Raw genomic sequence first — 12,684 nt, 5'->3', positions numbered from 1 at the left:
AGAGCTTTTAGCAAGGAGGTGCCAGTGTCTGATTTGTGCTCTGGGTCCACTCTGCACGCCTTGCAAAGAACCCAGTGGAAGAAAAGAGAGACCGGGGGTGTCAGTTGAGGTCTAGAGTCAAATCTGCCCATATCCGTTTCGGTAAATAAAGTTTCATTGGCACACAGCCACACTCATCCGTTTACATATTGTCTATGGCTGCTTTTTGCTGTAACAGCAGGATTGAGTAATTGCAACGAGGACCAGATGCTCCTCGAAGCCTAAAATGTTTACTAGCTGGCCTTTTATAGGAAAAGTTTGACAATCCCCAGTCTATCGTTCTGGTCTATACTTTCCCTTGAACTTCTGAAATACATTGAATCATGAACACTAAGCCCTACCTAATACCCCAACAGGAGGTAATCAAGACTGAAAATACAGAAAAGGTAAAGGGGAGCTCAGGGGCAGGTAGGGCCTTGGGAGGATAATTCTGCCAACTGAGCCCATGGCTCCATGGTCAGAGACAGGACAAGGGGCTGACCCAATGGGCCAAGGGTCACACTAAAGAGAAACACAGCAGATTTACAGAATGACAAAATATCTGAACAGAGGGTTGGGTACTCTCGGGCATCTGTACAATTCAAAGCAAGGGTCTTCAAAGTGACCCTACCTTAGGAAGAATATGAAAGAAACAATGGGAAATTAACCAGACTTGGAACTGATACATGACCTCAGTGCTTTCCAGCCTGCCACTTCAGAAGAGCAAGGAAATGACCAGTCATGTAAGAAGTCATCATTCAAAATAAAAGTGACTTTTCCCTAGTCACCAACACTTTCAACAACCACAGCTTTCCCCAGTGATAAATGACACTCTGAATGACCAGCTTTGGCCCTCATGGGATCTCCTTTCACCAGAGAAATACTCAAGTGTCACTGCACTGCGCTTACTGAGGCAACATGGCAAATTACTGTTTAAACCAGGAAACCCTGGCTATGTTTAAAATGCTTCATAAGCCTAGCTTACCTTGAGAAAAAGTGTTCACCATGACCAAGGTCTTCTCAGTCTCGCTGTCTTGCTTCTGGTCTCGTGAGAAAGAGGACTTTTCAGACACTTCACAATCGGACAATGCGTGAGAGGCTGACAGCTCAGGAGACTCAGGCAGAACATGCTGGTAGGTTAGGTTGTCTTCCTCAATCCTTGACCATTGGGATTGAAAGAGAAGTCATGTTCCACACTAAGACCCCAAGCCAGGACCACGACTTAAGAACACTTAAGACTATCTGGCCCTTTGTAATTTCCCCATATTTGTAACTTTGTTTTGAAGCCCCTTTGTTTCCCTAAAGCATTTTTTAGCAAGGACATTCTAAAAACAAAATGGGCTCAGTAGGCTTGAGTTTGGAGCCGATGAAGAAGGGGAAGACACCATCTAGCTTATATGAGAGCGACCCGGAGAGAGGCCATGCATCAGTGGCAGCTGTTGACACAAGTTGGCTCTGCACCAGGCATTGTAGATGTCCTATCTTACTTGGTCCTCCCAGAAACCCTCTGAGATAGGGATGACTGTTCTCATTTAGAGCTGGGGAGACTGAGGATCAGCATATACTTGCCTGCTGCCTCACAGCATGTAAGTGGCAGAGCTCACATTTGGACCCAGCTCTGCCCGGCTCCAAGGCCCCAGGAGAATGTGAGAGGCCAACTCAAACCCATGAAGCAGCCTTACGGGTTTAAAAACCTCAAAACCCTCATGGTCCCCGAGCAGGTCCCAATATCATTATTCTGGCAATCATCTGGTTATTAACCTGTATTTTCCAAGGGCCACCTAAACCATAAGGAAAAACATCCTGAACTCTGTGAAAAGCCCACGTGAATCTCCATTATAGATAAGCTCCTTAATTTAAGCTCTTTTTTCTCCCACTTTTTCCTATTACTTCTTGTCTCATTATTCATGAGCTCAGACAAGAGCAAAGGACTCCAAAGCTGCAATGCATTCGTTAACAGGTAAACACCAGATGCAACTCTGCTCAGACAACGTGATGGATGCACGGGCTTCTGCTGCCTTGCAAAAGTGAGGAATGGGCCAAGGGCACCCATTTAATTAGCTTAGGAGTGACCCATGTGAGTGCGAGGCCTACCGCTGAAAAAGGGAGAACAGAAGGAAAGAAACAAACCTGTCAGAAACGAGAAGGGTGACGCACATCTGAAGAGGGCTGAGAGGGGCTCCCCGCCTCCCTCCAGCCCGTTCTCCAAGCAAATCTGATCAAGCCTAGTCCCAGCTTACTCTCCCTCAAAGACTCCCCTCTTCCTTTAGAACAGAATTTGCACTCTTCACACAGTGTCTGAGGACCAGCCCAGAGCTGCCCTGACTGCCTCTCCAGCCTTGACCCTCACATTCCATGCACCAGCCACGCTGCTCAAAAGGGCCATGTCTCCCCACCTCGAGCACGGACACTCTCCCAACAACCCCCACCCCTCGACGCTCATACTTTAGATCTCGGCTAAGACTGTCTCCATTCTGCGAGGCCTTCCTTGCCCTCTCCACGGCCTGCCAAAGGGATGAGATCCGTTATTATAAGGATGGAAGTGGCGGGTTGAACTGGGAGGGATCTTTGAAAATACTGCCGTGGGAGAGGAGTATTTCTTCTAACCCTACAGAGGCCCTGATTAAAATGTCCTCCAGTGAGCTGTCATACCTCCCGGCCTGCTCATTCTAATGATGCTGGTGGCCTTCATGATGCCAATAAAATCTAAAATTCTGCACTCCAGATTGGTCTCTATTTCTTTCTTTACCTCCAGAGCCTAAAGGGCCGCAGCTCCAAAGAGGAGAAATACTGACAGCACTAACAAGAGTCAGAACCTTTAGCAAGTGAACAGAGGAGGGGGAGACCCTGATATTTCCTGCTGACCCAGAGGCAAGCTGAGAAAGTATACAATCCATTTATTCCATGAACATGTTTTGAATTCCAACTATATGCCAGATAGTTGGGGCTGGAGCAGGTGTAGAGATACTCAGGACACAGTCTTTGCCCTCAAAAGGCAATGTGGAATAACAATAAGAGCCCCAGCGTTGGAGTACAACAGACTCAAATTCAAATCCCAGCTCTGCCTCGTAATGGCAAGTATGCAACTCTGACCCTCAGGCTCCCCATCCTAAAATGGGACCAATGATGCACACCTTGTAGGGTCAGAAATAGCGAACGTGAATGCCTAGGGCAGCAGCCGACACATACCAATACCCAGTTAATGCTAGTTCCTCTCCTCTTTTGAGGAATTCTGGGAGTGGAAAGATAAATGCAGAAAGTATGACATACTGTGTGGTAAGTGCTGTCATGTAATTAAGTGCCAAGTGCTACAGGAAGAATAACCGATCCTGGGATGTAGCGGAGAGATGGGGATGTTGGGGAGAGCCAGGTTCATTCCCATGTGAACTGACTCTGAAGAAGGATTTCACATTACAAGAGGCAGAGGTAGAGTGTACAGCTTGTGTGCAGGCATGGTCTGCAGAACAAGCAAAAGTCAGATCAGACTGAAGCATGGGGTATACGACAGAAAAGAAAGATGGGTCAGACTGAGAAGGGCCTCCAATGTCAGGCTAAGGAGTCTGGAACTTACCTGCAGGTACCCAGGAGCCAACAGAAGGAATGCGTCGTCTGGGTCAAATCACCCAACAGCAACATGCCCTGACTAACCTAAAACAACTGAATGAAGGCTGCAGGATACACAGCATGAACTCCTGGTTTTGCATGGCCATTATCAGTTTCATAGGTGTTTATGCTTTATTTACAAGAAGCAAGAAACTAACAGAACGGGAGGGAGCCAGAATACTCCAAAAGCCAGCAGACAAACCAAACCCACAAAGTCTTCCCACCAAATGTTACACTCACCTCTCTATCAGTTCATTCTGGGTGCTCGTTTCCGCTCCAACTGATTTTCCTGGAAGCAGAAATAACATCAAGAAGGAGGAAAACATTAAAAAAAAATGTTCCCTAATAATTTCTTGCTCATACATTTACAGAGGCACTGTTCCTTTTGTTTAAACATTCTTTATAACAATCTTGGATATTTATAGTAGGATTACCAAGAAGGCAATGCAGACTACATTCCTCCTTTATCACTGCTCTGTCACTAGTTCTAGTAGGAAGGTGACAGCACAGAATCTAAAAAGCAATCAAAAAGGCACTGCTGGGTGCAGGTTCTTTTTCCTTCTCTAAAACCCTGATACTAACAGAACTCATGCTCATTATAGGAAATGGGCATAGAAACAAGAAAAAGATCACCATCCTCTGGGTACCCACTGCAGACAGGCTATTGGATTGCCTTCCATTCTGTCTTCCATGCATTTGGCATGGGTGATCCTGTATTGTGACTTAATTTTTTCACTTCATATTTTATTGCAAGCATTTTTCTCACTAAATTTGCTTTAGGAACATAATTTTTAATGATTACATTCATGTTCTATTGTAGGCATACAGGAACCACAGTTTTTGCCAGTTTGACATTTAGGTCATCTCCAATTTTTCACTTTCATAAATAAATGAAATAAACATCTTTGTACATACAGCTTTATCTGCATTTAAATTATTTCCTGAGGAAAGACTCTCAGAAGTGGGATTACCAGGAAAGGAATACAGGAGTGTAGCTGAAAAAGCCAGTGTATGCAGCAGGGGGAATGACTAAAAGAAATGACAAAGAAAACAAAACAAAGTTCAGAACATAGTTGGGCAAAAGATGCTCTGCTCTCTCCTGCATGTCACCATTTGCTGTTTGAAAGTGAGCACATGAGCCCAGATTTCAAAGAGACTAACAACTTTATTTTAAAAATACTTCAGAACTCTGGAAATTGCAGACTGGGATGAGCTCTTTGAAGAAACTAACGCATGGCTAAAGAAAAAAACAAACCCTTCTATAGATGTACTTGAAAAATGAGACTATAATTAAACTGCACCCACACATACCATTTTCAAAACTACTCCTAAAAGGAAAAGTTCTCAAACACCACAGCGCAGAGGAAAAGATCACTGGAGACTGGCACATTTGCTTTATGTCTGGTGGTTCCCACCCACGAGCTTCCAAGGCCGGATGCAGCTGTTGTCAGGGCTCCCTCTCCACCCCACCAGGCCGGCCACTCGGCACCAAGAGTCAGTGCAACATACCGAGGGCTTGAAGGTCACGGCCACTGCGGGCACTGTCAGGCACTGGGAAAGAGGCAGACAGCCCCGAGCAATCAGCTGCCAGCCCCTGAGGACGATTCTTTAATATCCGCCATCTCCTCTAGGCCTCACAACAATCATACAGACACAGTGTAAGGATCTCCACTTTACAGTAAAGAAGTGGAAATCCAGGAGGTTTAATGTTTCCATTCTCTCACTCTGCCCAATTCACACTCTCACCTACTTTGCTGCATGTTCCAGGTAAGCACGGGAGATGGAGATATTCCTACGGCTAGCTCAACCACAAATCGATGTCTTGATCCTCTTGGTTACATCCTGACCAAATATGGCATGATATTTTGGCTCCTCAAAAGGTAGGGAGAGGTTGACAGGCCTCTACCACAGTGGATGCTCTCAAAGGCTCCACCTTTCTGTCCTCTACATTCCTCCTCAAGGCGGGAAATCTACATCTGATTGGACCAATTTCCAAGACCTTGACTGGAAGTCGCAGACCACCACGATCAGGCAGGGACAACTATACATTAAAAAAACAACTCAATCAGCATTTTTCATCTCTCATCTGCACAGGGCTGCTTACCAACATTCAGCTGATGGTAAGATTTTGGTCCTACAGACCAAGGCCATCTGCCCCAGCCCGGCCTTCCAAAGGGCTTACTTAGGAGTTCCACATATACTAGACAGGCAAACAATAACATGACATCCTGCCTCACATTCACCATGTTCTTTAGGAGCACAGAAACATTCCTCAGACACTTCACGGGGCAGGGCACCCTTAGGCTGAAGTAGGCTTTAAGCATTCTGGGACCCCTGACCACGAATGTTTAGAACCATCAAAAACCTCTCCTCGCTACCTAACAAAATCCATGACCACAGAAGGACGTGCCCTGACGCCATCAGAAGCATGGGTTTCCCCTCCATCAAATAAGAGACCTTTGGGGATCTTGTAATGACTTAACGACAATTGTTTTCCACCCGTTCCCCTCTCACAACAGAGTTCTTTAAAAACAAATGACGAATTGTTACTGTGGGATTCATAGGGACATCACTACAAGTGATGCATTGAATTTCTTGGTGGAAACTGCCTTCACACAGGTGACAGGGTCCTATCTGTCAGGCTATTCCAAATGCTTAGGAAGCGTGTCATGAAAATGCTGCTCCCATCTTTCAGGAAAATCTTATTGCTACACCCAAAAGCTGAGTGGCAGGTGGCAGTGTGGAGACTTCATCTTTTCAAATAAAAAGTCATCTAGTTATCCGACCCATATGTAAACTAGCAAGAGAATTACTATGCAAGACAGCCTTGTCACTGGCCAACCCACCTTCTGTCTCCTCTCTGCACTGATGCATCCTGTACGCTGCCACCATTTAAGAAGCCTCCTTTGAAACAGTACTCCCTCGCTCAAAATCCATCAATCGTACAGAATTAAGTTCAAATATCATAGCCTGGAATCTCCTACATGACCCAAATGTTTCTTCCTTTCCATCTCACTAGTAATTCGTATTAAATATTTACAGTGCTCTTCCCAGGTGCCTGTACCAGCCACCGAGGAGACAGAGATGAATGAGGAGCCATCCTGCCCTCAATGAGTTCAAAGCTGAGGGGCAACAATGGACCCAAAAGACAATTACACTACAGTGCTGTGACAAGGGGCATCACGGTCCTGTGGTAGGGCACACAGAGGAAACAAACATGATCCAGCCTGGACCATCAGGGAGAATTTAGAGGGGAAGACAACTGATGTATGTTTCAGGCAGGAAAGAACTGCTTTATAAAGATAAGAAGCTAAGGGGCTACGTGGAAGGCAGATTCCAGGGATATGTAGGAGGAAGAAGCCTCTATTTTATCTGATAGCCTGGCTCACTATGCTAACCCTAACTTGCATGCCCCCTTACCGCTCCTAAAATACCCTTCTCCAACAACTATGAATCCTTCCAATATGGAAGGTTGAGCTCCAATACCCTTTCCTCTTGGAAGCCTTCCCTTTACAGCTCAGAAGGGCCTCTCTCCAGGCTCACACTATGTGCACAGACAGAGTCAGAGGACGTTTAATCAAAGGGCACCCTGGAATAAGGTCCATCCATACCAATGAGACTATAGCACGGTCATCAAATCCTGACTGGGCACTACACGTCTGATCCCTTCCTAGGTGCAAGGCTCCCACCTCCAGGAGTTTATGCTCTGAAGAAATAAAACATGCCCATAAGAAATCACTGCTGTCACCTCCTGAGCTCCCACTATTAGCTAGGCAAGACACCACACACTTTAAATAATCTCTCCAAATCCTCACAAGTAACTCGGCAAGACAGGTACTACTGCCTCACAGAGGAAACCTGACCCTTAAAGGACTAAGTGAATCGTAAAGGCTGGGATTTGAACCCAAGTCTATCTGGCTCCAACAGTTCTGTCCTTTCTATCCCAGTACATAATCTCCATCACAAGGCCAGAAGTGACTGTCATATGCAAGTTACAAATGACCCAGAAAAAAAGAAAACGAATAGATTTGCTTTTATTTGGGGTGAAGAAAGAAAGCCTCCGGGATGGTGGGCAGAATTTCCAGAAGTGAAGAAGGAGTAAAAGTCTTCTAGAAAAAAGACCGGTTTGAACAAAGTCCCAGAAGTGGGGAAATGCGAGGCCTGGCCCACAGAAACATTTGACCAGGACACCCGATTTGACAGGAGTGTGAGAAGCACGACCTCATGGTGGTCAGGAGGTCAGGCTGCGGAAGCAAATTGCTTGGGCTCAAATCCAGACTCTGCCACTTTCTGTGTGACCTAGAGCAAATAAATTAATCTCTTTGTTCCTTGTTTATTAAATGAGGATAATAAACAATACCTCTTCACTGGCTGAGAACAATGCCTGGCATACAGTACACACTCAATAATGAGCAATGAGCCTTTCTCACTGTTTCTCCTTCATCATCATCATCATTATTATCTAGAGGGTAATGGGTTGGAAAAGGCAAACTGTGGAAGGTCTTGAAAGAAATGAATGTTTTAGGTTCATCCCTGTAGGCAAAAAAGAGCCAAGGGAAGGGATCCCAGCAGCTGTTGTCTATCCTTGTGGCTAAACCTGGACACACGTGGTGAGCTCACGGAGGAAAGGAACTATTTCACAGTCTTCTTTGTACCTTCCCCAGTGCTGACTCAAAAATACCTGAAGACAACTGCCTTCCTGATTTACGCTGCTGGTCTCGGGAGGCAGCGTGAACAAGGATGTGGTGGAAACCGGGGACTGCCACACCAGTTCTGCATCTACTTTGGGTCCCAACCCACTTTGAGAATAAAAGTTATAGACCCTCACCCCAGAAAATCACAGCTCTAATCCTTACAAGCATTAAGAAACCACACTATCATCCTACCACTCGGGTTCTACCAATTAAATACTATTCAAGAAACAGCAAAATACACACAAAGATCCCAATACAGTGTTCTTTATAATAGCCCCAAACTGGAAACAACCTAAGTATCCATCTAATGGGGAACGATTAAATAAATTATGGTGCATTCATACAAAAGAATGCTCCATAGCCACCAAAAATTACAATGTAGATTAATATTTATTATCCATAATTGAACAAAGGGAGAGGTTGCAAATACTCCTACTTCCACAAAAAATACACATACGTATAAAAAAGGTCTGTAAGTATAAACTCCAGGGTGTTCATGTTTTGCTGTATAAATGATGCAATTATAGGAGTATCTGCTTATCTGTTATTCTACAATAAACATGAACTGCTTTGTATTAATAAAAAAAGGCTGTATATAAAATTTTTAGGAACTCATGCTATGCAACTGCTTCAAATATAAAACTACTTTATGATAAGCTCGTTTCATGATTCAGGAGCCAGACCCCTTAGACAGCATCAAAGAAAGACCTACCTCTGTTACATTTTACTCTCTAAGAAAAGGGGCTGTAGTGAGGTTCCTGAGACTTTTATGCCTTTTGTAGAAGAAAATAAAGTTCTCTGTTTGTGTTGTCTGCTAAGCCTGAAACGCTTCTGCTTCCAGAACCCAGAGGAAACAAGAAGTGAGATCTCCTTGGGCTTGTCAAGGTAAATAACTAAAAAATAAATCAAGGAGGGGCGGTTGGGTGAGGGAGGGAGAGCAGCTGGTGCCAGAGGTACTCTCTCTCAGCCTCTCACTTCCTAGGGCCCAGGCTGAGGGCTTGTAGGAAGAAGAGACAGAAGGAAAATGCCTCGTGGATACAGCTCTATCTTGAGGACCACTATTTCTCCAATAATAAAATGAAAACTAGCTTATTTGGAAAACCTTAGCCAGAAGAAAGTAGATTTCATAAAGCTGGGGAAAGTCAAGTGCTCCTATGTACTGGCCCTCAAAGGTCCTGCGGAACCAGTACTAGGAACCAGTACTGGGCTCTTTAAAAAACCAGGAACAAAAGTTGCCTGGGCCCAGAAGGCCACACTATCCCAGGTTCTATCTTGGAATTACATTGAACATATGTGGACCCTCATGAACCACCCATTTTGTATGTTTGCAGACAGAAGAACTGAGGTCAAACCTTGGTTCCACCAAATCAGTTGCGACTTTGAGCAACTGACTTTCCTCTGTGAAGGCTGAGTTCCTCACGAGAAACAGGCTGTTCTGAGGATTAAGCCCCCAGCTCACAAGTATAGACACCAGTAAGCACCCAGCGCTTAAGAGCCACATGCCAAGCACTGAACCGAGGCTTCACGTCCATTTTTTAACTGAACTCTTACAACTCACAAAAAAAAGGCTTTGATTTTGAGCAGAGAAGGGACATGTCCTGACTTACATCTTGAAAAGATCACTCTGACTATGGTGTGGAAATAGACTGTAGTGGGATGGGGCAGAAGCGCGGGGCCCAGGGAGGAGAGGACCACACTAATCCTGGCGAGGTGACCGTGGCAAATGGAACCGTGGCGGCAATGAGGTAGTGGAAATCAGTCAAGTCGGGAACACACGCTGCAGGTAGAACTTGAAAGGGGCGGCCAGTGAGGTGGGAGGGGAGCTGACTCTGAGTGATGTCCTCTCAGAAGGCAAGGGAGGAACGGGGTTCCCAAGGAGGGAGGGAGGGACCACATCCAACACTGCTGTGAGTCTGAGTCAGATGCAGTCCGAAAACTGATCACTGGATTTAGCAAAGTGGAAGTTGTTAGCAACTCAGTCAAATGCCCTTTCAGTGGAGAGGCTAGGATGTCTGAAACCCCCATTCCAGGGGGTTTAAGAGAAAAAAGGGGACTAGAAAGTAATACTAATGGATCTAAAGGAGAGGGACACAAATAGAGACTTCATAGAGGCAACTTAGATAAAAATTTTAGCTTTGGAAGCACCTTAATGTTTTTCATATTCAAAAACTTAAATCAATAAGGATGTAGAGACCCTAAAATTAAATACAAACAGAAATAAATAAATCTTATTTCAAATAAGTACAATGAAAGAATGAAACCAAATAACTTTTAAATTTAATACCTGACTATATACCCTTAGCCTAAAAACAAAAAGAACTGTAAACAAATCTTGAACTCTTCTAGTAGCTTTTGTTTTTCGCAGTGGTACAGGTGGAGCAATTATGGAACTATCTGTGTGTATTACAGAATTCAACAAATGAGCACATATATTGATGTTGTGAGAGCCAGGGTTCTCACTGCTGGAGAAGGAAACACACAGATACAGAAGCGGGAAAGGAAGGAAAGAACACAGCAGGTTTGGATTACAATTGGAGGCACCATTGTGATTTTTTAAATAAACTATACATTTTTATACATACATACATGTGTATATACGTGTGTGCATGCATGCATATACACATACATATGTATGTGAATATATATTCTAGTTCTGCCTGCTAAAGGGCCTAGAAACAACGACACCCTAGTAGCAATGAACACACTCAGCACCAAATCTTGGTTTTGAAATAGCATTCCCCTTCAAAATGAACCAGGGCTACTTAGAGAAATGGCTGATTCACAGGCAAGGACAGTATAAGAGCCTGGAACATCTTTCTTTGTGCCAGAAAGTAAGTAAGGAAGTGTCCCCCCCAAAAAATAGAGACATGTCAAAAAGAACTGCCACCTGCCAAATCTGGAACAATCTGAGCATCAATATTAATGACAAAATGGACAAGAGTCCATTCATTAAAATAAGAATCTACAAGTCAACACCGATAATAAACAGACAACAAATACATAAATAAACAGAGGTAAAGGGAGAGTTCATCCTCACAGCAGATGCCACCTAATAATAAATGCAGAAGGAATAACGGCTTTAGGAAAAAATCACCATGTTCCCACCATCCTGGTAATAATTGAGGAAGAATCATCAATGGATGGTAAAACTCATGGGTAAAAGTTCGAGGAGGAATGGAATATTTACAGAGTTACAAAGTATCCCCATGAATTACTTATACATTACACAGGGAAGTATGTAAGTTACAGTGGAGAAACCTGACACACATCACCTTAACCAAGCCATCAACATTAACGTCACCCAAAATGGGACAAACAGACATCATGTGCCTCCTGAACGTGATACCAGGAGAACACAACGTCGTTTATGCAGTATTCCTGCCAAAACCACATAACTAATCTAATCCAATCACAAGGAAACAACAGATAATCCCACATTGAAGGACTGGCCTGAACTCTTCAAATCTGTCCATATCACCAAAGACAAAGGGTGAGAAACTATTCGAGATGAAAAGAAACCACAGACATGACGACAAAATGTCATGTGGGGACCAGACCCTGGATCAGGATCAGAAATAAAAACTGTCATAAAAGACATTATTGAATCAATTAGTGAAATTTGACTATAGGCTATGTATTAGAAAATACTATTTCCTGATTTTGATCATTGTACTGTGGTTATGTAAAAGAATGTCCTTGTCTGAGGAACTATACACTGAAGTATCTAGGGGGAAAGGGACATGATATCATCAATCCACTCCGATAGGGTTAGGAGAGATAATAATAGAGTGTGTGTGTGTGTGTGTGTTTGTGTGTGTGTGCGCGCGCAGAGAGAGAGAGAGAGAGAGAGAATAAAGCAAATGTGGCAAAATACCAACAAATGATAAAGCCACATGAAGGATATGTGGGAGTTCTTTGTTGTAGTCTTGAAAAAATTGCAAATTATTATTATTTTTGGGGGGGTGAGGAAGATTAGCCCTGATCTGTTGCCAATCTTCCTCTTTTTGCTGAGGAAGATTGGCCCTGGGCTAACATTCGTGCCCATCTTCCTCCACTTTATATGTGGGACACTGCCACAGCATGGTTTGACAAGCGGTGCATAGGTCCACGCCGGGGATCTGAACCTGCAAACCCCAAGCTGCTGAAGCAGAGCGCGAACTTAACCACTACGCCACCGGGCCGGCCCCTGCAAATTATTTTTAAAAAACATTCATAATGCAGTGACATTTATTAAAGTACCCAGCACAGAGCAAAGGTTTCCTTTCATCCTTCCTCTAACCACCTCGGACCCTTGAATATATTTTGTAACTAATAAAATTTGGAGTTTTTTGTTTGTGTGTTTTGTTTCTTATTGCCAACATTTAAAACT

At 44.0% G+C, this 12,684-nt stretch overlaps 1 protein-coding gene across 3 annotated transcripts in view; it reads right to left on the bottom strand.

Moving 5' to 3' along the window:
- The window catches only part of CDK5RAP2 (CDK5 regulatory subunit associated protein 2), a 174,351-nt gene that overhangs the window by 30,867 nt on the left and 130,800 nt on the right, over positions 1 to 12,684 (bottom strand). For all 3 annotated transcript variants that reach the window (XM_087419197.1, XM_087419196.1, XM_087419195.1), the window contains 2 exons: positions 3,862 to 3,910; positions 1,004 to 1,176 (listed from right to left, as the gene is read on the bottom strand). In XM_087419197.1, coding sequence (XP_087275323.1) covers positions 1,004 to 1,176; positions 3,862 to 3,910 — 222 coding nt within the window. The remainder of the gene's footprint in view (positions 1 to 1,003; positions 1,177 to 3,861; positions 3,911 to 12,684) is intronic.

The sequence above is a fragment of the Ceratotherium simum genome, chromosome 29 (assembly GCF_057802395.1).
Source record: "Ceratotherium simum simum isolate JZ-2026a chromosome 29, ASM5780239v1, whole genome shotgun sequence".
Taxonomy (NCBI): Eukaryota; Metazoa; Chordata; class Mammalia; order Perissodactyla; family Rhinocerotidae; genus Ceratotherium; species Ceratotherium simum.
Note: the sequence above shows the minus strand (reverse complement) of the source record. Positions and strands in the feature narration are given on the sequence as shown.